The following is a 26,686-nucleotide window of genomic DNA, read 5'->3' on the forward strand; positions in this document are numbered from 1 at the left end:
GTATGTAGCTCCTGATGTTTACTACTTTGAGCTGTTGTGACAGTTTTGTGCAGGGTTTATTCATAAAGTCTTAACATATGAGAATACGAATGACACATACGTCTTTAATTATTTTATGATAGTGAAGACGCAGTCTAACATGCATCATAATAATGTTTGTAATACTTTGATTACATTGCTGAAAATCGTTTACCATGCTTGTATCCAATATTCATATAACCATGTAACAACCATTTGTAGAAGAAAATAAAAGACACACTGACGTAGTGTTTGTTTGTAGTTATACATGTTTAATCAAATGGAATTGAAGCTGTTAGTTTTCATCTATACACTTTATAATGGATGTCTAAGGCTATTGTGAATTATTTAGATATATAGCACAAGAAAAACTTAAAAGAGGCAAACGTACTAAAATGGTTTTATAAAAGTTTTTGTTGTTTTTATTAACAAATATATAGTTCATCTGCTTGTTGAATTTCTCGCAATGCTACTCGAGTGCTATTTGCGCTAGCCTTCCATTATTGAGCAGTGTCAGTCTAGAGGGAAGGCAGCTAGTTATTACCACCCACCGCCAACTCTTGGCGGTGATATTGGGATCAACTATTCTTTTACCAACGAATATTGGGATTGACCGTCATCATATTATAACACCCTTATGGCTGCAAGGGCGAATACGTTTGGTGTGGCATGATCCTCAAATTGTGAGTCGAGCGCCCTAACCACCTGTTCATGCTGGGGCAACAAATAGATGAAAAAATATGGCAAAAACGCATGTTTGCATATTTTTTTTTTCAATGATGCATCTTGTTTGAAGATCCAATATGGATAGGATAGGCAATTGAAGGTAAGGAACTTATGTCAAAACAATACAAAATATGCAAGTAACTTCAATATAGCCTGTCGTTTTAGACGGTTATGTTAAGTTTTTAAGAATTTGGTCACACAGTTTTGCAAAGACAATAGTGTCTTACTTTAAGTCCAGATTCTGTATTGTGCTACCACACCCAAATGACTGTCACATAAAATTTAAAAAATAGGAGCATGTGACAGAAATAAAATGCCCAGTAGGGTCTGCCTCTTTAAGGGTCTGGCTTATAGAATACTATCTTCAGAAAGTAACCCAAGAATGTTGCTGAAGTAATTTGTATGGGAGCTGGAGGCAGGTCGTTATAAGATACTATGATACTGTGTTTAATTGGTTGTGTCGTCCACGTTGCTTATAACTGTTCTTAGTAAAACTTTACCATAATGCAAAATTAAAGTTCACTGATTCTAAAGTTAAAGTTGATTATCAGCTTGAAGCAAGAGAGGAAGGAAAAGTTTGATTTAAAGGCATATCATGTGTCTTCTACCTGCTTTTAGTAATATATGAACTTAATTTGTTATTAAGTTAGTTCTACGTATTTTATGCAGAAAAAGGAATAAAAGGCTTCTTACAAAATTGAAGCATTTATTCTTTCTTGGTTCTAATTAGTTTTCAATGTGACTATTTCATTGATATATAGAAACCTTTATGCTGTAATACTGGGTTGTACTACATGTGTTCCATTCCTTTCATTATTCATTGTGTTTCCTATATTTCCTGTTGGAATATAATATTGATCTAGAAAGTTTCTAACATTAATCTTCTATAGGAGCTTATTCGATCAGTGAAGTGTTGAATGAGACCTTTTCAACGAAGGAGAGATGAAGCGGAAAGGAAGGAATTAAATTTCAAATTTGAAAAAACGGAAAATAATCTACTTTAATTCTTGACTTCAGCAATATACATCGATATATTTTACTATTATGATTGGTGTTATGATACTGAAATGTATTTTTTATTAGTTTACAAAAATCAAAAATTATCTCAAATATGTTCAGACAGTTGATGCTAATCTGCATGCGGTTTTGAAGCATGTCTTATCCCATCTGGATTCTCAGCTTATGTAAAATACGGTTCATGTCTCGAAAAGAACGCTCAACTAAAGCAGTCCAAATCGGTACCACCATAATGCATTCAGGTAATTTTTAAGATATTTGTAATCAATGCTTGTTTTCTGCAAGTAATAATGCACAACATTTTTATCTTGATCTTTTTGCTTCTCTAAAACTACTAGATGGAGCTCAACTCAGTCCACACGACATTAGCATCAAGCTCATCAAAGAACCTACATACTCTTTTCAGAGGCTCACCATCAGTACCAATACCTGTAGTCTAGTTTTCTTTTTAAAAAACTGTAGAATTGATTTCTGCGACATACTTCACCACAAAAAAGTTCACAGTTTAACCATAACCTTAAGAAAACGCACAAAACAAACATATAACCTGAAAACACTACTATGCAAATATTTTCCATACGGGATTATAAAGCATGAATCGCCTTCCCAATTTGTTTGTTTGTTTTATTTTTTTATCCTACACGAGGGCGTTTTGCGTTAGCCGTCCCTAATTTAACACTGTAAGACAAGAAAGAATGCAGCTTGTCATCATCACTCAGCGCCAACTCTTTTATCAGCATATAGTGGGATTGACTGTTACTTTATGACGCCCCCACGGCTGAAATGGCGAGTATATTTGGCATATTTGTTACTATACACACAATTGTCTGATTATTTATAGCTAAGGACAAGGCTGAAAAATGAGCTATCAATGTTCTGTCTATCATGGGTATCGAAATCAGGTTCCTCGCGTTGTAAGTCTGGAAACATACCGCTGTGCCACTGGGGGGCTGTGGTGTATTTAGGTAGGGCCCATGATCATAATGGAAGGGACTCGTTAATAATTTTATTGTATATAAAATTACATGAGATGTGGAACTCACAGAAAGTATTAGCCTCTGGGCCCACGCAACCTAAAGTCCGCTACTGCTGGGGGGCACATATATGCGTCAAATATTCGTCATTGGTGCCGTCGTTTTCTTGTTTATTTGTTTTTGATCTCACTCAAAGCTACTTGAGGGCTATCTGTGCTAGCCGTCCCTAATCTAGTGGTGTAAGACCAGTGGGAAGCCAGCTAGTCAATCGCCACCCACCGCCGACTCTTGGGCTACTTTTTTACCAACGAATAATAGGAGTAACCGTCACATTATAAAGCCCCTACAGCTGACAGGGCGGGCATGTTTGATGTGACAGAGATTCGAACCCGCGACCTTCATATTACGAGTTGAGTGCCTTAACCACTTGGCCGTTTTGTTGTTTATCCTTAACTTCGGTTCGTGTGAAATGAATCTGTTACAAGTGTCATACTTATAGTAGTCACGTAACTTTTCAGTTGTAAAGGCCTTACTGGCAGTAGTTAATAGATGAAAAACAGTAGTTTTCGTCTCTAGTGTAAGTTAAAAATTATTCCTTATATATTAAGAAAATGTGTGTATATTTATATTTTTCAACTTTTAGCATAATTATAACTTGTAATATTTTTTTTTTGTATGTGTGTGATTTATCTTTATGTCGAACGCCATCTATTATTGACTTCTTGAAGGGTTGTATGTAAGTGAATGATGATAAAGTGTTTTTCATTTATTGGTTTTATTGTATTTCATGTGTTTAAGATACTTAAACTATTTTCTGGAAGTTTATTTTCTCTGTTTTATGTAAAATTGAATAGAGTCGCAATGATATATGTGTATATTTTAATTTTCAAGAGATTATTTTGAAAGTGCAATTTAGGCTGAAGACTTTTAACTGAGTAAGTCAGAGTCAGTAAACTGACTTAACTAAAGCCAAGGCTTAGTAAGCAGAAATGATAGTTTAACCAAGCTTCTTATTTAATACAGAAGTTAACGCGAGTCATACCAAATAGGCTTTTCTGTTAGCCATTGGCCCATTCACCCCTCTTTTGGATGAGGCCCCCAGTTGGTACAGCAGTAAGTCTACGGAGTTACAACGCTAACATCGGGAGTTAGATTCCCCTTGGTGGGCTCGCAGATAGCCCGATGTGGCTTTGCTATGACAAAACACGCACCACACTTTTGTATGAGTAATTGTCTGTCATTTCAATATATTTTTAAGCCTTGAAATGAACTTTATTAAACACATCTGCCAGGTTCGAATCCTTGTCACACCAAACATGTTTGCCCTTTCAACCATGGGAGCATTATAATGTGATGGTCAATCTCACTATTCCCTGGTAAAAGAGTAGTCCAAGAGTTGGCAGTGGGTGGTGATGATGACTAGCTAGCTGCCTTCCCTCTAGTCTTATACTGCTAAATTAGAGATGGCTAGTACAGATAGCTTTTGTGTAGCTTTATGCGAAATTAAAAAAAACAAAGAAATACATCTAATGGGAATCTGTCCCCCAATGACTGTTTTTAATATTAATGTTACTGTTAGAGTTAGAGTTAAAACTAAGTAAGAAAGTAAAAACGAAACCTCTCATAGTGAGTCTCATGTTGCCAAAATTTATATTTATGTTTCATCATTCTTATTGTTATATATAAAAATGAGAGAAAGTTCTTGCATTGATACTGTGTACTCCTTTGATAATCTTGAACAGTTCATTCAGGTTCCCTCTTATAATTTCTTTTTTTCAAGATAATGATTGTGATGGTAATATGAAGTAATCCTATAACCATATTTGGGCTGTTGTCATGGCAGTTTTGCTGGTAGCCTAGATAGATTGGTATGGCTATATGTATCAGCATGGAGCATGGTTGAAAGATAATGGGTATAAAGTTCTTCATATGTGATAAAAAGGTGAGAATTAAATCGAATCAGCAGCATAGAGGTTGTTTAGGTATTTTCTTGGTTTGATAACTAAAGAAACGTTTAGGCAAACTAACAAAACATTGAAGAAAAACCAGAGGAATTTTGGTCCAACCAGGCTGCCCATCCATTAAATCAAATTAAACACTAAAGATCTTAAAGCCAGTTTTTTTATCAAGCTTTTCTTTAACACCTGGCTGGATACTTGGTAAATGCAATGACCTTTCAAATACTAAATAGTTGGCAATCCAAAAATTTTATTATTGATGCACTACAACAACAACAATAATAATAGTAATGATGTGTTAGTAATAATGAAACACTTGTAGTAATTAGTACTACTTATAATAATACTTATGACAATTTGAAAAACAATTTTATGTACAGTAGGACCCTCATTTACATAGATTTGAATTTTACTGACGTGTTGTATGATGTGACAACATTTTCAGTTTTCATGATATCCTGCTTTATATTTATGCAGGAGAGCAATTGTTGATTTGGAGTGTTAAATGAGTGTTGTTCTGCAAGATGCTAGAAGAAGAACTTCGATAAAGGAAAATAAAGAATAAACTTAAATGTTTAACTGAAAACTGTTTTTGTTTATTAATTCCATATGTCAGTCAAATACTCTTGGTCAGAAAATGTAGATTGTGTTACAATGGAATTATGCTTGAAAAATGAGAAACAAAAACAAAATGTCTATACGTTAGTTTTGGTCACAAGAAATGTTCCATTCAATAAATTAAAACAAGAAAGCTTTGAACATCATCTTATTTTCTTACTTAACATAAAGTCTCATTTTGGTTTGAACAAAATATTACTTTTAAATAATTACTAAACTTCATCAATCCTTCTGTTAATCCACCCTTTTTTCATCCCTCACCTTTTATCTGGATGCATTTGACTTATCTTAACTCTCCTCCTTTAACCATACCTTTATAAAAGTCTTTTTCTTGTACTTTCATCATGTTGCAACTTTTGAATAAAGGTTTTAAGATTATTTTGTGTTTAAATATCCTTTCAGTATGAAGTAAGGTTATCAAATCTTGGTCCCAGGTCTTTATTCCCCTATTTTCCATGGATGTATTGCCTTGAGTTACATGATATCAATTTACATAAGTGGTTTTCAGGAGTGTATTCCTCATGTAACTTAGGATTTGATTGATTACAATATAAATTAACATATTGGAAGATTGTCAATATCATGATACGTACTGCCATGTATTTTGAAGATTGCTCCTGGCAGCTTGTAGCATGCACTGGTTGATACCAAACAAGAATGGCAATCAGTATTTATTTTTATAGTGTAAAAATTTTATTTAAATTGTTTCATTGAGCATGGATTTAAATCAGTCTCTTAATTTACTGATTCTTTAAATTTTATGAGAGGTGATTGTAACTCATCACTATTGAAATTTGTGGACTGCCTGGTTTTTAGTATATGAAAGATTATTGCTGGGTGTCTAGCCACTGCATTTTTTTGAACTTCATTAAATTAACTGTATATACCACATTTGAAGGTAATTGGTTCCAAAACCCAACCACCCTGTTAGAAAAATAGAGGACTGTCTTTGCTGAAGATGACTCTCACTTTTTTACTAAATATGAAGAAAATATTAAGTATCAGGATTTTTAATTCTTGTAACAATATTAATCACCTGAATCAGATACTCTCTACTTCTTTTTTGAAGAGAAAATAAGCTTGGAAATTTTAACCTATTGTCATTTGACAGTCTTTTCATCCTAGCAGTGTTCCTTTGAACCTAACAGTTCAATGTTCTTTTTAAGATAAAGAGTTCAAGACTGAATTTATTAATCCAAATGCAATATGACCAATGACTTATACAGTTTGGTTTTCTGTCTTGTTTGAAAAATTTAAATGAGACTGAAAGTTTTCTGCTACTGAAAGATTGGGAGATATATGCTCTGCCGAGCTAGACACTTCTTACCACAATGAAATGGTACAGTTTTCAAAATGTTTTTATTGTGAAATACCATTCATCTAAGAATCCATCAAAGTAATCAGAAAAAACAAACTTGAATCTGTTTTTCTTAATGTTGCTGTGGCATTAAGAATATACTTGTGCCTACTTGCGACATATTGCAGTCCAGAGATGTTTTTCTAAAATGGATAAAGAAAAATTAATTGCGTGCTTCAATATTAAATGAATGCTTAAATGTCCATTCCTTCTTCACAATAGAGATGAGATTATACTTGTAAATAGATTATGAAGAGTAATTAGATTTTGCTTCCACCAAAACAAGGAAAAAATTATTTTTGGGTAATGTTTTGGTACGTTTTCATAATATAGTATAAATAACTACGTTGTTTTCATGTACCTAATTCATTCTTACTTGCCATATTGTATAAATAAATAATTGTTGTTGTAATTGTTTAATTTTAATATATCATTCTTAAAATTTAGATTCATGATATTCTAATTTACTTCAAGTAATTAGCTTGTATTCTGTAATTAACCTCATATGTATTAATTATAATTAACTTCAAACTTGCTTGTACACTATTCAAGGGACCTCAAAAAAATAAGTATGTCAGGGTGTTGAAGTACTTTAATGTGGGCTTAAACACCCTCTTTATCATCTCATCATGATTTTAAAGAAAAAAATATTAACATATCTAAGGTAAGGAGTTCAACTTTTCTGTCATTATCAGTTGTGAAAATACTATCCAACACAGTATTTCTAATCCATATGCAACATGCATATTTGTGTTTAAGGTATATAACTTAGTAAAAAAAACAGAAATAGATGCTATAAATTTTCATTTTTTTATTGGAAAATGTAGTGTTTAAATACAGCTTAGAATGTAATATATAGGGTTGGCAGTGATTTTAAAAGAAACTTAAAGGGGGGTCATTCCATGCCAACTCATTTAGGGCTTCCTAGTTCATGTCATAGATTTCCTTGAAAAAATGTAAGCAAAAACTTCATTTTGATTTATTCAGCTATGCAAAGTACAAAAGCTTTACTGCATGGCTGAATAAATCAAAATGAAGTTCTTACATGAAGTTTTTCAAGAAAAATCTATAACATGAACTGGGAAAAGTTCTTTTTTCTGAGTGAGTTGGCATGGAATGATTCAGGTAGGAATTGTTTCCTTATGAGCACCAAATGCAATTGAAAGGAGGAATACAGTTGCAGTAATTGCCAATGGCTTCCCTATTTTTTCAAAATTTTCCAGTTTGAAAGTTGATCATACATAAATGTGGATGAAATACCTTAGACATTCCACGGCTAATATTGCCTATTTTTGGAACCATTAAATAGCCTGTATGTCCAAATTAAGAAAACAAACAAATTGGTAGCTTGAATGATAGAATTTGTTTAAAAGTTACAGAATGTGCAAAGAATAAGTTATAAAATTATATTTTGTACTCAGTAGTGAAAACATGTGAATTTGTTTTTTCAACCTATTTTTATGGTGTGTCATTATATTTACTTCACATCTCCACAGGGTACTGATTAATACAACATAAGAAAAACAGTAACATTATGTGAGAGAGCAAGTTTAGTTGTACTGAAATGTCTGTGAGTTTCTTGTTAATAATATATATACTAACAAATCTTTTTATATGTGAGTTCATTGTTCAGTATGAATAAAGGTTTTATTACAAAATTCTAAGTATAGCAATGAAGAAGCTGTCAGTGATAATATCAGGTCAAGTAGCAACCATCTAGTTTTCTTTATCTACTTTTTATTTGTTAAAAACATGTACAGGATGGGGTGTTATGTACCAAAATTATGTAAATTTTAAATCATGGATTTGCTACCTGAATTTAAATATTAAAAAAAAAATTAGATAAAAGTGGTTTGGATATCCATAAAAGAGTATATATTCTTGGACATTTATATGCAAAAAGTTAGAAACAAGTTAGTCTCCGAAAAATGACCACGAAACCATGTAACCTCAATAAAAATTTGTGGATCAAAGAATTTAAGGATTTAAAGAAGTTTCTACTCTTCATATAAATTTAGAGGTAACTAACTGCTGTTTAAGATTTTGTTCCTTTAATTGTGCAGTGGAGAAAATGATTATTTGGTTGGTCTTATATGAGATCATTTTTACTGGTTGCAGTACTTGATACAGAATTGAAGTAAAGGAGGAAACTATAAAGTAAAATGGCCTCTGATGCAGAACCGCTAACACTTGGGCAAGGTAGGTTTTTCTTCTGTAATTAAATTTTTCTATCATTTTTAGCCCTTTTAGAACACTTTTAAACAAATGTATTTGCATAGAACAGAAAGACTGTTTTGCATAGCTTTTAATCTTTTATTTACAGAATGGCTATTACTGTTATTGTCATTAAGTTATAAAAAAACAAACAAACATTTTTATTATTATTATTTTTTTTATATTTAACCAACAACCCAATTGTAGATAAAGGGCTTGCAACACACAAGTTTTCTGACAATCTCCTATATTAATATAGCCAAATTCTGAGCTTCTGGTTTGAAATTCTGGTTTTATTTGTACTCATTTTCAATTATTAATTTCAAGATAGAATGTTAAAGTAGTAGTAGACTGTTTAAAAAAAAGAATATTTACCTTAATGGTACACATTCAAGATAAAAATGTGAAAAGTGTGTGTTTTTCTGTTTTGCTCTGTTTTGTATTGCTGTTATATAGTCAAGAGACTTTGTTAGTATATAAATTGTAATTGATGAGCAGTAGTAGTTTACCCAAGCATTGTAGTGCAATTTAAAAATCACATTTAGAAAACTAGTAATGTATTCAAATCATAAAGTTCTTTTTGAGAATATATAAAAAGTTATTTACAGTAAGCTATAGAAGTTATGGATCAATTGTTTCCATGGGCAATTACCTGTATGGTAATCTTACTTAATTATTAGTAATTAGTTACTGTTTTCTCTTACTGAACACTAATTTGTTTATATTTTTATTACAGCTTAATTATTTGCTACAGTATTTAGGAAAGACCAAAGATACTATTAATTTATGTGGTAACTGGAATCAGGATTTGATCATGGTTTTTGTCAGAAAGGCAGGTGTGATAGCCATTTATCTGTATCTCCATCCCTATTGGGATATTTGGATTACCTACTTGTTGACTTCTGTGTGTAAGAGTTATACCAGTAATTGGATGTACAGTAGGATTCTTTAATTTTCTATTTTCTCATCTATTACTCATATTCCACTGTATTACAATTATTCCATTTTATTCTATGTTCTTTTTTGACATGAAGGAATTCTATATCTATTGTTGCTGTTTCTCTTTTTATAACTTAGTGGAGTCATTTTTACAGGAGATACTGTAAATGGTATTTTTATTTTACAGTTGGCCTTTATGTAGTTTGGTGTGTAGTAACTGTTATTATGAGAGGACTTCTGAATACTCTTCTGAACTTATGCTGTTTCCATTTTCTGTGTATGTTTTCAGAGAGATTCTTGATATTCAGGGATATAGCTGTGTGTTTACTATTCTTGTTTATTCTTAGTATTTTTCTTTATCATCTACTATCTACTCAATTTGGTTTTATTATGGACACTAGACAGACTATGGCATATGATTTTATGCTGTTGGAGTGGTTTGATATATATCTGCTAGTATTTTTTAGTTTTTATGTATTTTGCTATAGTGTATGAGTTATGTATCTTGACTGGTATTGTTGAAATTAGAGCTAGTTATTTTCCAAAACATAACATTTGCTGATGCTTTAGCTGTTTCTCGTTCTCCATGGTTTTCAATCTTTGCCCATCTGAGCATTGAGAATGCTTGCATTCAGTCTTTTATACCCCTCTCAAATGCCTCAAGCAAATTCTAATTTGCAAATTTCTCCACCAACTTGCACCCCCTACTTTGGTACTGTATATGAGCACCTCATCGTGGTGATGTAAGCACTTTATCTCAACAAAGCATTTGGCATGGATTTTTATCAACAGGACTGTTGTGCCTATTTACTATTTATGTTGTGAATTTGAATGGGCCTGTACACACATTACATGGATGACTGGCTCCTCTGACTTCATCCCATAAATTAATGCTCTAAGATTCTCCTTTCAGAAGCCATAAAATCAGGCTTCCTTATCAAATTGGAGAAATCTCTTTTATCACTGATGTAATATCTCATCCATTTGAGCATGTCTTTCAATACTCACTTAAGCTGTGCTCAACTAATCCCTCACAGGCTTCAAACCATGTAATGAGCTGTCAGGCTTTTACTTGTGTCTCTTTCTCTTACTGTGCAGATGGTTCTCTCTCTTTTGGGGATGTGAGCCTCCCTTGACCCTTTCATTCCTTTGAGATGAGCCCATATGAGGACCTTTCAGTTGTCACTGCATGACCAGTGGATCATGCATTCTGATCCTATGGATCATCTTGTCTCATTACTCAGGAGCAACACTACTAGTTGGGTACCTATTTTGGTACTTAGACCCAAGATCCATCTGTTCATAGATGCATCTTTTCAGGGGTGGGGAGCTTATCCTCAAGGTCAAGAGTTACAGGGTAATTGGACAGAAGACAAGTTTACCCTCTATATCACCATTCTCAAACTTTTTGCAGTACATCAGGCAGTGGTTTGAAGCCTGTCTCTTTTGAAGGTAAAAATTGTCCTGATACGTTCTGACATTTCCATGGCTGTATCTTAAATTTCTTTTCAAGGAGGCACACATTCTTGAGACTTTTGTTTTCTTATGGATATTTTTTAATGGGCTCCTTCCTATCATATCAGTCTTTCAGCATGATATGTTCCAGGAGTGATGAATTTAATTGCAGTTCACATGTTTCCACTAAACTGTATTCTTACAACAGAACAGATGCTACATCATAACATTTTTCAGTGGATTTGCTCTTAGTTTGGGTTTCACACGTTCAATGCCTTTGCTACTTGTTGGAATTCTCAACTGCAGTTGTTTTTGTTTCCAGTACATCATCCTCAAGCATTGACAGTAGATGCATTCAGTAAGGATTGGACAGTTTTACACCTGTATGCCTCATCCCCAATTCATCTATTGCACTGGATTCTGACTGTCAAGGTCTTTTGGTTGCACCTTATTAGCCAGCTCAAACTTGGTTTCAGCTCCTTTATTATCTGCAGGAATGTCCATCTATACTTTTTTCACATTGAATGTTTGTGTTGAGACAACCTTGATCAGACATTCTTCATCCAAATGTTCAAAAACTCAATCTTCATGATCAGGAGTTATGTGGTCCTTTACCTGAAATAAGGGTTTAACTTCTAAGGTTTCACTGATTGAAATTAATCTCTTCATTGGCCAACTGCGATTGTTTATTAATGGAATTTTTTTTCAGTGGTCTAAGTTTTCAGTTAAACCCTCTTCATCCAAAAATATCTATCACATCCCATTTTCTGACATGGATATTTGAGAATGAGCTTGCTTTGTCTACATTGGCTTTATATAAGGCATCCTTTCCATTAATTTTAGGTATTATACATATCAGAGGGTTTTTGAATCTCCAATTCTATCAGGTATACTAAAATTCTTTCAGATTCTTTGGCCCAAATGACCTTTTCAATTAACTCTCTCAACATGGGTTTAGTCTACATGACCAGCCACTTGATCTCTTTGTACTTATTTAAACTATTAGGCAGTATTTCAGTTAATAAGTCTTTAACATACAAAAATCATATGTTTTAGTGAAGATTTTTAATAAAATAAAATAACGATTTGTTCATGACTATACTGAGCATTTGTTTTGAATAGTCTTCATGCAAAGTAATTTTTGTGTTATAATTAAAAATACTTTTCCTTATCTCAAAAATCACAAACTTCTTTTGTGTAATACCTAAGACCTCCTAAATATATTTCAAATGGTGTTTTTTTTCACTAAAACTTGGAAGTTTATCTGTAATTTTGCTACCCTAACTCAAAACAGGATCAGTTAATTTGACTGATCACGTAACTACTAAAAAAAATCTAAATTACCTTCTTCTTCTTTCTAGAATGACCGCATATTGTAATATGAAACAACATTAATTTGTTCTAAGTAGCTCTAAGTTCATGACAGTATACCCCTATTTATAATTAAAGTTTATTGGCCTTTAAACCATGACTAACTACATTTTGTGCCATTATAATTTTTAAATTATTTGGGACACAATACAGCTCATGTTATGCTATTAAATTACATTAACTACGAACTACTATAACTAGTACAAGCAGCTCTTGTGCATTCCTTGTGAAACATTTTTATGATATTATTATTATATATTTTTAACTGATCTGAAAATATCCTTATCTTTAAAATCTTATTTGTAAGAGAATAAACATGAAAAACAACCATTTTTTTCATGCTCTATGTTGCTGAAGAGAGTTGACCCATATTTTTTTATACTATTTACAATATTGCAATTAATAATTTTCATCTGATTAAATAATGTTCCAAACAATATAGACTTACAACATGCAAAAAGTAGACAGATTCCCTTACCTCTCAAATATTTTCTGGCTTTCTAACTATGCAACAAGAGTTGTTACAAATTCATCCAAGCTAGTTAACTTTCTCATGGGAACAGTGTTCGTACTCTGAGTGAAATTGACATTAAACAATTCAGAAGATAATTTTACACAACATGTCATTTCACAGATGAAAACCTTGAGTTTTTGTTGGTTATAAGTAATATATAATTAAACATAAGAGTGAACTATTAATGAATTATGAAAGAGAGGGTGTGGCAGAAAGAGTCTGATTTTCTATTTGACAGCTCTGTGAACAAACAAAGCTGAAGACTATAATAAATGTGGTTTATCTGAGCAATTATGATTTTATGGATAGTAATTTACTTCTAATTTCATACCTTTTCATAGGGTGGTGGATAAAATAGGGATGATGACGTGCTAAGAGAAAATGTTTGTGTGTGTGTCATGGTAGGGGAAATCAGGATTTTTTAAAATATTACCTGGTAGAATTAAGACCTTGTATATAATATTAAAATATTGATTATTAGCTAAGATTTTATGCTATTCTAATTGATAAAATATAAATAGAAAGTAGTTTTGTAACATTTTTAATGTAAGACACTAAAACTTTATTGTGCACAATAAAGGATGCATAGGCTGAAGGGGTTAACAAATTGGGATTTTATTGTTGTTTTGCATATGTTGGCTCATCTTCCTTTTGAGACTTTAGAGTCATGTTTTTTGTTTCACCTCTTCCTTAAATTGTATTTTTTTTTTGTTGTTGTTGGCTGGTCGAAGTGTCAATCAGAGTTGTTTGCAATTCATGCTCATAGGACTCTCATTTCACACTTGTTCTGCTTTACCCCGATAAATGTTTTCTTCCAAAAACCACGGTAGCCAGGAAATTAGTTTTCACCAATCCATTTGTCAACTCTATGACTACTCTGATCCCAGTTGCTTGTTATTTTCTGTAAGAGCCTTCAAGCATTATGTGGCTCTAACTGACTCATTTAGAGGTATTAGGAATTGATTATTCATTCATTGGGATCATTCTATTTCCTGTGACTTATCTCCAATTCCCCTCACAAGTTGGTTTTGTGAATTGATTTGTATGGCCTATAATGAATTATCATTACAGGAGAGGAATCTTTTTGATTGTCACATCTCACCAGATTCATCATATCTTAATGTCGTTAGCCATCCAGTTGAATTACCCTCTGGAAGACATTGTGTGGACAACATCTAATATTTTCCTACCTCATTACTTACATGATCTGGCACTATTTTCTTCTATAGCTATTTTGACCACATCTGTTACACTTTGACCAGAGATGAGTATTTTCTTCAGCCATGTACTTTTTTGGGGTTGCACTCTGTGGTGAGTAATGTCCAGGCAGGCATGCTTTTTCTTCTCAATTTTGCACTAGCAACCACTTTCACTATAATTAATACAGATTGCAACAGGCTCTGTTGAACTAAGGGGTTCCATAAGAACATCTAGGTGTCTACATGGACAATCATGAATAAAGTTAAAGGGAATCCTACCTGTCCATGCTAACCTTCAAGTTTAATCAGTCATTATAGATTGGCTTTTAAAAATGTAGGGAACTTTGTTCACCTATTGCATAGTTACCAGAGCACTGTTCTTCAGGGTTCCTCAATGCATTTTATCCCATCTGTCTCTACTAGTGGAGCTATAGAGTCCTTACCACCCCGAGTTTCTGGTTGCTGTGGTCATGAATGGAGGTCCTTTTTTTTTTCAGGGTATTTGAGTGTGTTTTTACACTTTTGGAGAAGGGGGCAAAGTTGGAGGTCCTCTCACTAGAAATCCCTGAATATTTTTTTCCCAGATATCAGTAGGAGTGACACCAGCTTCTGCAGGAGCCTACTCATTTAGTATGATGCTATCTGATTAGGGTGCGAATGGTTCTTCTTTTGGGTAAGTTTTGGTTTATTATATTGGTCATAGAATGTGGTTTACTATTTTCTCATAATTCCAAACACAAAATATTTCCATCACAAGTCTTTGGTTGAGCATAAGTTCCACATTCTTTCTATAATTCCTAGGGCAAGTGGAATACTTCTTGTCTGCTTGGCTGGAGAGTGAAGATAAATGTTCATAATTCCAGATCAGATACAATCTGTTTCTTTGGTTGAGTACACCATGCATGATTCCATCATTCTGTGCTTGGGTTTTTGTTCTTGTACTTTTTCAAGTGAAAGAGAAAGTTTGTGCACTTAAGTGTTGCATACTTTTTCGTCGTGATTCTGGTGACGTAAAATCCATTACTCTAGGGTTACAGGTTTAAAACCAATCAAAGTGTATATATGACATTGAGGTCCAATAGCCCTATCCACCAATGTGGGATATTAGATACCACAATCCCTTAATTCCAACCCCAAGCTGTTGAACTTCAGCTTTCTGGTTAGGGCTGATCTATACTGATGGTTACTCACATTCTCTTCCACCTTTGATGGAGGAATTAAGTTCCAGGTGAATAGCATACCTGTTCTAGCTGTAGTTGGTTCCCCCACTCTTGTACCATTTTTTTTCCTTTGGTACATTTCTATTTTATGCAGATGCATTCTGCATGGATCATGCCTGCACCAGCTCCTCCACCTTTTCACTGTGGGATTCTAGCTGTAGTGTCAGTGTCAGCAGAGATAATTATTTTTGGAAATACATTTTTAGTTGAGGAAAATGTTAACCACCAAAACATACACTCTACCTCCCTACTAAAAGCTGATTTATATTTTGAAAAAGTGATTGCATTATTGAGATGAGATGCTTATATACAGTATCTAAATATAGGGTGCATCAAACTTGGTTGAGAAATGTATTCCTACATGGAAGTGGGATATAAAAGACTGAGAGCAAGCATTCTCAATACTTAGGTGAACAGAGAGTGGAAACTGAGAAATAGCTACAGTGTCAGGAAAGGTAAGTATTATTGGCAATACATGTTCAGTTTAGGAAAGTGTTAACTTCTGCTATCTGTTTCATGAATTGTATATCTGGAAATGGTGACTGGAGTAACAAAGTTGTTTAGAATGATAAAAAATAATCATAAGCTTCAAAACAAGGCAATATTTATTTCACTTAATTCTTTTTCTGCAACTTTTTCAAAAGTGGGTTTGTACTTTTACTGCTACATTCATAATCATTTTTAAATAGTCTGTCAAGAGTCTCAGGAGGGTGAGACCTCAAATGAGTGGGTAGAAAACCTGGTTTCTGTCACACATGCATCTGTTTGGGATTTCCCTTAAGATGGTAGCATATTAACAAGCTGTGGTCTGAACTAATTAGAACTGTTTTATAACTAAAATCAAACTTACTGATTGTAGCTTATATAAATTTGCTAGTCTAAGACAATGTTGGGGATAATTTCTTTCAGTTTATATGCAAAAACGGCTCGTTTGGGTTGAGAAAATATTTTACATAGAAGGTCGAAACGTTGTTCGCTCTTCTATGTAAAATATTTTCTCAACCCAAACGAGCCGTTTTTGCATATAAATTTCTCAACAAGTGGGTTTCTCGACATCACTGAATTTCTTTCAGTACTTTAACATTTAGTACTTTGGCCATAAAGCACTGTGAATATGTTGAAACAGTAGAGTATCAAAGTAGAAAGTAAGACTTTGTTTCTAAATATTATAGTTTTTAAAAAACATCTTGATAATTAGATTTAACAGATTTTATTAGCATACTTGGTCATCAAGATTAGTGTATATATAAAAAATTATAAGATAATTTAAGGAAAAGCTACTTAAATTAGTGTAAGTTGTAAAGGCTTAGCCAACCTTCATGTAATATAAAGAAAGCTTAAGAAAATTACTGTCATCCACATCACGTTGAATGTAGGAAATAATTTTTAAAACTGGTTAAACAGGAGAGTTTGTTGGATGAAAGAAGAATGGCTGGAGAGAGTTAATTATTTGTTCAGAGTTTGGTGATTTTGTTTATAAAATATGTAGAACTCATTGTCTTTTTTTTTATCTTGTCAGATGTTAAGCGGGCCATAGAATTACTTGAGAGGCTTCAAAAGAGTGAGTACAGCTCTTGGTTGGGTATAGTATTCCATGCAGGGGTGCATGCTCTTTCTTTTCCTGTAAGAGATTAAACTCTTTGGCTTTTTTTACCTACTAATGAAACTTAAGGTACATCTTTATAATTATTGTATTTGTTAGTTTAAAGAACAGCATAAGATAAACATAATGTTTTGTAAGGCAGATGTTAAATATTTAATATTTCTTTTGGTGTTTCGTTTGAGGATAAGGGGGTGCAATAAATATTTTTTTAAATGTGTGACACTTTGTAGAATTGGTGAATAAAAGATGTAAAAGTTGGTAGTTACTAAGAAATTATTCATATAAAGATCACAGTAAATATAGCAGTTTTCAACACTGAAAGTTAATAAAATATACCTTATATACCAATCAAATAGAATCACAAATTGGGAATGAAACACATGAACTCATTATGCCTAGTGCTATCCAGAGTTGAAAAATAATCTCTCACACAAAAAAAATTACAGTACTAATGACCTACAACAAAGAAGATATATTTTCTAACGAGCATGTGCTGTAGTGTAATACCATGAAAATGCACTTATAAAGTAACATAAAAAATGTAGTTTATTAAACAGACCTATACCCCCATTGTGTTCAGAGTGCATTATTTTGATTCCTTTTTGTCAATTTTATTTGTATATAATACATTATATGACCCACTCCTTATGTTATCAAATTTTGCCTATGTTGCATGCTTTTATTTTGTTATATTTATGACTGTGCAAAATTTTGTCGTATCAAACCCATTGTAAGAAAATGATGATTGTGTTAAATACATAAGGGTGTGTGAAATATGTTAATTTTATATTATTTATCAACAGTTGAGTCTTTTAAATAAAGAAATATTTGTTTTCAGTTAAGTCTTTAAGAGTAATTAACTTCTTACCACAATTTTCTGTGCCCACAGCCAGAAAATAAGAGGAAAAAATAATTTTCAGTAGTTATTTTTACATCTGATGTGAAAAATCAAAATTCAGTATCTCTGCTATGATTTTTTCCAGGACAGTGAAAGATATGGTTGTGATCAGTTAATTATGCATCCTTTATATCCATCATGGATAATGAGTGCATACTATTTTAAGGGTAGAATTGCATCATTCAATTAATAAATTTGTAGTTCTTTCACGTTTTAAAAAAAAATTCCGAGTTGAAATTTACTGAATAGAATTATTTTATTTGTTTAGTTTTTCTGTACTTAAAAATCTTCAAAACAAAATTTTGCTTTTTGGTAGATTTCAGAGCAGTTTGAATGAAATTACTTTCTTTGTTTAGTGCAGTGGTTCCCAACCTTTTTTATGCCCTGCACCCCTAAAAACTTTTAATATGTTCTTGCACCCCTCACAGTAATTATTTATTTAAGAATAAAGGTGAAGGTGGCCAAAACGAATTTTTATAATTAGTTTTTAATGATATATAAACAAAAACAAAACATTTGGAAAAGAAAAAATATTACAACAAACTAAAAGTTGCATAAACCCTACATGGCCAACAAAAAATAAATTTTCATCCATGCATGAAATGAAATTTTCTTGAATTTGAAATATTCAAATGTTCAAAAGCCAATTTAAATTTAATGACTCTTTTGTTCATGTTTATTTCTTACGAGTTTTTCAAAACGTGGCACTTTGTCTGCCTGTGCACCCAAGCGATTTCTAGATTTTGTCTTTATTTGACAAAAGGGCACTAAATCCAAACTTGCATAAGTATGTCGTTGTGAATGGGATGAGCACATTTAGTGCTTTTACACAGTCTTGGAAACATGTCCATTGCTGAACACCAATATTGTTCCAAAGTTTTGCTTTCAAACTGCATTTCAAGAATTCGATTTGTGCACAGTTCAATAAGATCTTCCTTCAGTTCTTCATCATTCAACGTATTATCCGAATTGAAGGAGTATGGATTCATAATCCATTCTTCAGAAGTTTCCAGTTCTCCTCCAAAATATCCATCAAATGACTTTGATAGTATTTTCAAATGATCCACAGTTTCTTCACAGACACATGGAATTAGGGACTCATCTTCACCTACCATTTCTTCGAGTGATGGAAGATTTGAAAGATTCTCTCTTTTAACTCGTCGACACCAAAGATGTAAGTTTTCTTTGAAAGCATTTAACTTTTCACAGCATTTCAATATGGTTATGTTTTTCCCTTGAAGAGATACAGTCAGGTCATTCATACAAGTGAAAATATCACTCAAATAGGCTAGCATTTGGTTGAATTTTTGTGATTCTGTTTCTTCGGGCAGATCGTAGTCACGTTCCTTCAGAAAAGTTTTGACTTCTTTTTCGCAGTTCAAAGAAACGCGTCAAAGCTCTCCCACGTGACAGCCAACAGACTTCTGTGTGGAAAAGCAGAACTAAATGCTCACTTCCAAAATCTTCACAAAGCAACTTGAAGAGGCGGTGGTTCAGAGTGCGACCTCTAATCCAATGTTTTTTATGCCAAAGCATGTCGATGAAGAAAACAGTGAGTATCTTGCAAGTGTGGAATCTCTTGTTTCATTAGTGCAAAAAGTCCTGATTTATTTCCTAGCATAGCAGGGGCACCGTCGGTACACACAGAACCAATAATTTGGATATCTAAATCATATTTCACAAAGAAGTCCTTCACACACTGGAAGACACCTTTCCCTTTTGTGGTTGTGTTCAGTTCTTCACAGAACAGGAAATCTTCCATTATGGCACCATCATGGACATACCTCACTAGTGGATGAGTTGACTGCAATTTGCAACATCAGTTGTTTCATCCAATTGGAGAAAGATTTTCGAGGGACTAGCCCTGATATCTGCGTTAACTTAGTTCAAAATGTCCGAACTCAAATCACCAATTCAGTTTTGAATAACATTATTTGATAATGGCACTAATATAAGCTTGTTTGAGGCTTCTTTTTTCAGAACAATTGTTGCCATTTCTAATGCGCACGGTTTTGTCACCTCTTCTGCAATTGTATGGGGCTTCTTTGATTTGGCTACTTTATATGTCACGTGGTATGAAGCCATCAGCAGTGGTTTGTCAGCAGGTATAAAACCTAATTTTGGAAGGGTTGCTCAAGAATCAAAGCAGGCCCTTCTACCTTTCAACGATTCAACATCATGGCCTGCAACAGCTCTTCTACCATGCTGGTTGTTGAAGTGTTCCTGCAGCTTAGATCGCTTCAAATTTGCGTTTGAAAGGTTAGCGTCACAAAGCATGCACTGGGGTTTTTGCAGATCCTCAGTTGTTCCGATGCAAGTGTAACCAAACTACACATATTCATCATTCTATTTCCTTTTCTTTGACATAATGAAGTTTTTTGCACAAACACAGAATCAACAATGCACTGACTACCATAGCATCATGCATGGGTGTATATACTCTGCGAAACTTTCTAGAACATTCTTGAATGTACATCACATGATGTCATCGATTTATTCTGGATACTTCTGGAAGTTTCTTGAGTCACGATCACGTGAATACATAACATAAATAAATAACAGACACATTAAGACGGCGTTCACGAACATAACCTAATTAATTGTGTCGAGTATTTAGGCCACATTTACGTTTCGTGTGTTATTTGTTTACAGTTGTACATTAAGATTTCGGTCTGCACCGGTGACGGTAGAAACGATAGTTTATTGTAACAAGGTGAAAAGCTATGTCTGTAACAAGAAAAATAAGAAATAAAAATCGAACATAATTTTTGAATATATAGGACAGTACACTTAATATGAACAAAAAAACAACTGAAATGTTATCTCGCACCCCCTGGAACGCTATCTCGCACTCCTGGTTGGGAACCACTGGTTTAATGTTTAGAATTGCTAGTTATCTGAACTTCTCTCTAACTGCCCCCCATCACAAGATTTTATTTGATCACATGTAGTCTTAAAAATTATCTGAAACTAAAGTAAAATACAAGGATTGAAGATGTTATACTAAAACAATTTTGGAGTTTCATCACATTACCACAGTCCAGATTGCCTCACCTAGTCATGCTGTATCTGACCATGCATCTTGATAGTATCTGTTCAGCATACTCTCCACTGACCATAAAGGTTATATTTTATGCATAAAAACAATTTCAACTTGTTTATATGATTTTGTTTTGGTATATTTCTCTCACTGAAGCAAATTCTGCATGGATATTAATGACTTATTGTCAATTCTAATTGTATGATGTGCTCATCATCTCTATTCGGAGTTTATATTTACCATATCTTATATGAATAAAACCTAAAACACTTTAGATAAATCATGATTATTATGTTATTGCATAGCTTAAAAGTAGTTTTCATAATATTTTTAAGAAACCACTAAACCACAGTGCATGCCATGCCTTAAATGGGAATAATGAATATTCTCACTTTTATTTCAAGATTGTGTTACCTCAAGCAACTGTGAATGTCCAATCTACCAAGCTTCTGTGGGGCACTGCACATACAATAAAGTCAGCCACAACCCTGACCACTTTGAATTAATGAAGTAGTTTTTACTAGCCATTGAATATGACCTTATTGCTTTTGTATGTGTTTCATCAGTTTGTTACTGAGTCAGAGTTCTGGTTCCAGTGAAGAGAAGGACAAGAACCAGGATATATTTTCTTCTATTAGTTATTGAAATTAAGTACTTAACAAACAGTGGACACTGCTTTTAACTTATAAGCTTTTGTAACTTGTTTATCCATGATACCAACTTTCCTTCTGGAATAAATTAATATAATTTGAATAAATATATAATTGCCATTTCAGTCAATCAAATAGCCATCCTAGCTGTCAGTCAAGCTCATTATATTAGCCATAATGATTAGAAAATTGATGTTGGCACTTGGGCCAATTATTAGAATAGTGAAAACTTTCTTTATTTAACTCCCCACAAACTCAGGTGTGTACTACAAAATTTTCTTTCTTATCAGTTGATTCAAGACTACAACTGAAGTGTGATCCAACCTAAAGAGTGAATTTACTGTTGTTGAAGTAGAATCTCTAGTTTTTGAAAAAATGCAATAAATGCGAGCCATTCATTTGCTATTGTACAGTATTTGTGTTAAGGAGATGATAGTACATGGTTCTCATACATGATTAATGTTCTGTTCTGCCCTGCATTTTTGACAAGATTGTTTTAGCTTCGTTATCATTATTGGCAATATTTTGATGAATGGACAGTTTTGATAAGGCAGTGTCTTGACCAAAGTACATTTTAGAGACTGGAATGTTTGCCTTCATGTGTTTCCTCTCATTTTCTATCAACCTAGTCACTGCATACAGTGCTGCAACTGTCTGGGAGAAATTTATTACAAACTATTAATTGTACAACATAAAATCTACAAAGCTTTAAACTTTTCATTGATCACTGTTATCTTTACAAGATAATTGTTTGACTGAGAAATGTTGCCCCGTTCAAACATACACACTGTCTTAGTTTCAGTTTTGATTGTGCATTCCAGTGTTCTGAGATCCAGTTTGATCATCTGTGGACATTTTATTTTTTCTGCAGAATTGCATTTCACATGTAGCACAAACAGAACTAGCTGACAACTTCTTCAGCGTATGTATCTTTAAGATATCAATTTTGGAATCAAGATTGTATACTGTTACCTTCATACAATGTGTAATAGTGCCAAGACAAAATTGGAAACGTTCTCCACTATGCGCATTCATCAATTGCCAAAAAAGGCTTATGTTAGCTGGCTGAAACAGTGACTTATCTGAGGTTTCCCCATACATAATGTTGAGTAAGATCCTTGCTACTCATTTATCCATTAGAAATTGAACCTTGCATCCATGCATCACTCATCACAAACATGTACTGTGTGGTATTAGACACTATGAACCTACCACCATTCCTCTAGGTGCAAGATGAATACTACACATGCCCAAGCTAGACTTGGATAAGGCTTCATTATTAGCAACTGCAAACAAAGTTTGCTCTCATTCATACTGTATATCTTATTTTCAGCCATAACAGAATGTGCAACTACTGTACCCATCTTATAACTGGATAAAAAGTCTTACATTCACTATTTGTAAGTAGGGGTAGGGAATTAACCCTTTTGCTTTTATTGACTTTCATTTGAAATTTCATTGAATTACTATTTTATGAATTTATATAAATAAGTTTGGAATCAAATTGTGCATTGTAATTCAAACTTTAATATTATATATGAGTTAATTTTTTAATTTAAAAGTAACTATAAAAAAAAATCCACCTAAATATAGATTTTAGTGAATTATGGGGTATGTTGAATGCAGCACTGGTTGAAATTAAATATTTGTAATGTCAAAATATTAAGTCTATAGTTTCATACAAATTAGGAACTCAATTACCAATAGTGACAAGCTAGAATATAAAATAAGAACCTTATCTTTTTATTTTTTTGAAATGTGGCTTATGTACTGAAACAAACACAGTGGCCCCATTCACCTCTTTCTATTTTTGGAAATGGTTCCTTATATATATTTTCTTCAATATATGATGTGTGAATAAATAATCAACAGTTTAGAATATTCCCCTAGTAGTTTTTCAGCCATTTTAACTTGAAAAATGCTACCATATTCTTTCAAACCAAGATTTTGAGGAGGTAGGTTGTGTCTTTGGTCTGCTTGAAATTTCATATTTTTTTAGACCTAAATACAGCTTAGTTACAAAGCTTAATAAATTACAGAGGAATTCTATGGTACAAGTATAGTTATTTATGATTTTGTTTTGGTCATTTAACTGTAAATTGTATTTGATATCCTCCACATGTGAAGTTTTAAAAAGCGAAGCAACCTGTGTCCAACAACAACCAAGTTCAAAGGTCATTGCTAGAAGAAATAATTGTTTACTTTACTTCTTTATTTATTGTTCTGCATTTATGAAAAATAAATTGCATACATTATTTCTAAATAGTAATAGTATATATATATATATATGTATAATAATTGAAATGTGACTATATATTACAAAATACTCTTCCTATAAAACACATTCAAGACAGCTACTTTTTAAAGACTAAAAGGCAGTTTTATGTTATTGGATACAGTAGCATGAGTATACCTACACTGTGTCAATGGAAATTATGTAATGTGAGCTATACATGACTGGGAAATAAATATAATAAAAAACAATAAATATATAATGTTACAAGATTTAAGCTACTTAGACTAAACATTTGTATTTTTATGTTATAACATGTGGTCATTCTAGCACAAAGAAAGCATAATTTATCTTTATTTCTTTATGTTTTTATGATGGTTATGAGGTCAGTTAACTGATAGACCTCACATAGTTAGAGTATAGAAAATAAAATACAAATTTTTACTGAAAACAAAACTTTGAAATGTTTTTAGGGGATTTTAGAGAATATACAAATAATATTAGAGACTTTTGAGACAAAGAATATTTTTTTAAAAATCATAACATGAAATCATTCCACACTTGGAGCAGTAATGAAACAGACTCGATATTTTAAGAAACAAGTTCTTATTTTTTGTGCACAAAAATGTTGTAATCTTTACTAAAAGTCAACCAGATTTTGTGAAGATACACATACTGTATCAAAAGTTATGGTGTAAATACTTAGCATGTGCAAATGTGTATGCAAACTTGAAAGGGTTAACTGATATAATTTATAATGTAAGAGCATTAGTTACATTGATTAGTTTCATTAAGAATTATTAAGTTGGTCAAAATTATTATTAAATCTGTTAATGTAACAAAAATAAACTAATCAGAATTAATGTTTCCAGTTATTCTAGTTATCAAAAAATAAGAAATATCACCATTATAATTTCTCATTATTATTTTTAATGAATTCAGGATTGTTTAGCTTAGTTGAATATTGTTGTGTGTCACAAAAATAACCTCAATTAATTAAAATTTGGGTTTCCTGTTGCTATTATTTTCACTTATTCCAACTCTCCAAGTCTTGTGAGAACAATTAATTAGTTGAATGCAATCTATTAACGAGACCAACGATTGACTGATTAACAAGTTCCACTAACTGTTTAATTCCTTTGGCAAGTCATATTAGAAATGAGCTTTACATGGTCTTCATGCTCTATGTATTTCGTATAAGGCATATATTAAAAAATGTTTTGTAACCATGGAAACTGCCATAGTACACTACTTAACATGGAATAACTTTTAAAATATATCTATAATTTTTGTAAAAGTGACTGTAGTGGTGGTAGTTTATGCAATAGTAACTCTAATAGTGTCATTAGAATTAAAGGTAAACATATACAACTAAAGAAAAAGATTTTTGTTAATGTAAAAAATCAAATGTTTAATCCCATGTGCTCCTAGATTTAAAGTGATCATTGTTTTGAGTTTCTTACTAACCCTATGTTATTGCTATGACCATCAAATGTTTCAGTTGTTTTCTCAAATAATCCATTAAAAGGGACTGAAAAATTTTAATTGCTTTTTGAATATTTGTAATTTGCTTGTAGTGACTGCAAGCTTTAATTACAATTTTTACTAACTAGTTTTTACCATAAGTCTTTACAATAGGTCTGGGTTGTGCTTAGTATTTCTTGCTATTTTATTTATTGTAGAGCCAACATGAATATAACTCAAATTATAATAATCCTGGATTCTTAGAAAATTGGAACTATTTTTGCATTCTTTGAGTCCTAAATTTAACATTGTTTCTAGAATTTTAGTGGCACATTCAGCATGTTTTCATGATTGAAGCACTGTGGTCACATGATATGTTACTAATTTCATGCCATTTTGTTTTTCTTTTTTCTTTTAATTCAACTAATCAGTGCTCATGTTCAGGTAGTTTGATCTCACAGTACTATCAAGTGGTTGTAGATATGCGAGTGGTAGCATGTTGTTGTTGCAGTGAAAGTAAATAAATATACACTGATGCCTCAATTATTTGTGATGGTCTGGAAAAAGTCATGACTGACGAAAACAGGGGATAAACAAGGCTCTAGTATATTAGTTAGCTCATCGTTTAATGTAATTAAAATTTTTCTATAGATATATATATAGGTTCCTTGTTTTAAATTATAATCATTTTTATTGTCATTTAATCATATTATCAGGAAAAATTATAAAAGTCATTACAATCATAAAAGCCAAATGTTGGTCACACTCAATTTGTCTGAATTTCGTGAGTTATGCGAGTCCTATTTCACTTTTTCTCTTATAATACTCTTTTGATTTCCCATTCTGATTTAAGTTGAATTTAATTGCCATCATAAGCATAAATATTTCCTAAATTTCCACACTTTTTCTTCTGTAGACACAGATGTGCATTTGTATCCTGTTAACACCTCTAGTGCAAATCTGTGCTTGGGATTTATTATGAAAAAAAAAACCCTTTGTTAAATAAAACTGAAGATGCCAATTATCTGTAAGGAAGAGGACAATGCATAAGTGGGTGACACCTGAACACAACCTGAACATGCATCTGTGTTTAAAAAACATCTACCTTGTACCTAACAGCCATGTTGATGGAGTTTTAAAAAAAAATCTTAATGTATTTTGTAAGTTTTTATTCACCATAATCACAAATGAAATAAAGTTAACCAAACTACAAGTATT

At 32.5% G+C, this 26,686-nt stretch overlaps 1 protein-coding gene across 3 annotated transcripts in view; it reads left to right on the forward strand.

The window, feature by feature from the left end:
- Positions 1 to 3,449: 3,449 nt before the first annotated feature.
- The window catches only part of veli (L27 and PDZ_signaling domain-containing protein veli), a 40,881-nt gene continuing 17,644 nt past the window's right edge, over positions 3,450 to 26,686 (forward strand). Inside the window, exons 1-3 of one of the 3 annotated variants that reach the window (XM_076472637.1) lie at positions 3,450 to 3,471; positions 8,787 to 8,867; positions 17,100 to 17,162. In XM_076472637.1, coding sequence (XP_076328752.1) covers positions 8,831 to 8,867; positions 17,100 to 17,162 — 100 coding nt within the window. In that variant the 5' untranslated portion in view covers positions 3,450 to 3,471; positions 8,787 to 8,830. The remainder of the gene's footprint in view (positions 3,472 to 8,786; positions 8,868 to 17,099; positions 17,163 to 26,686) is intronic. The other 2 variants (XM_076472638.1, XM_076472639.1) reach the window with 2 other exon arrangements.

The sequence above is a fragment of the Tachypleus tridentatus genome, chromosome 12 (genome assembly GCF_004210375.1).
Source record: "Tachypleus tridentatus isolate NWPU-2018 chromosome 12, ASM421037v1, whole genome shotgun sequence".
In the NCBI taxonomy this organism is placed as follows: Eukaryota; Metazoa; Arthropoda; class Merostomata; order Xiphosura; family Limulidae; genus Tachypleus; species Tachypleus tridentatus.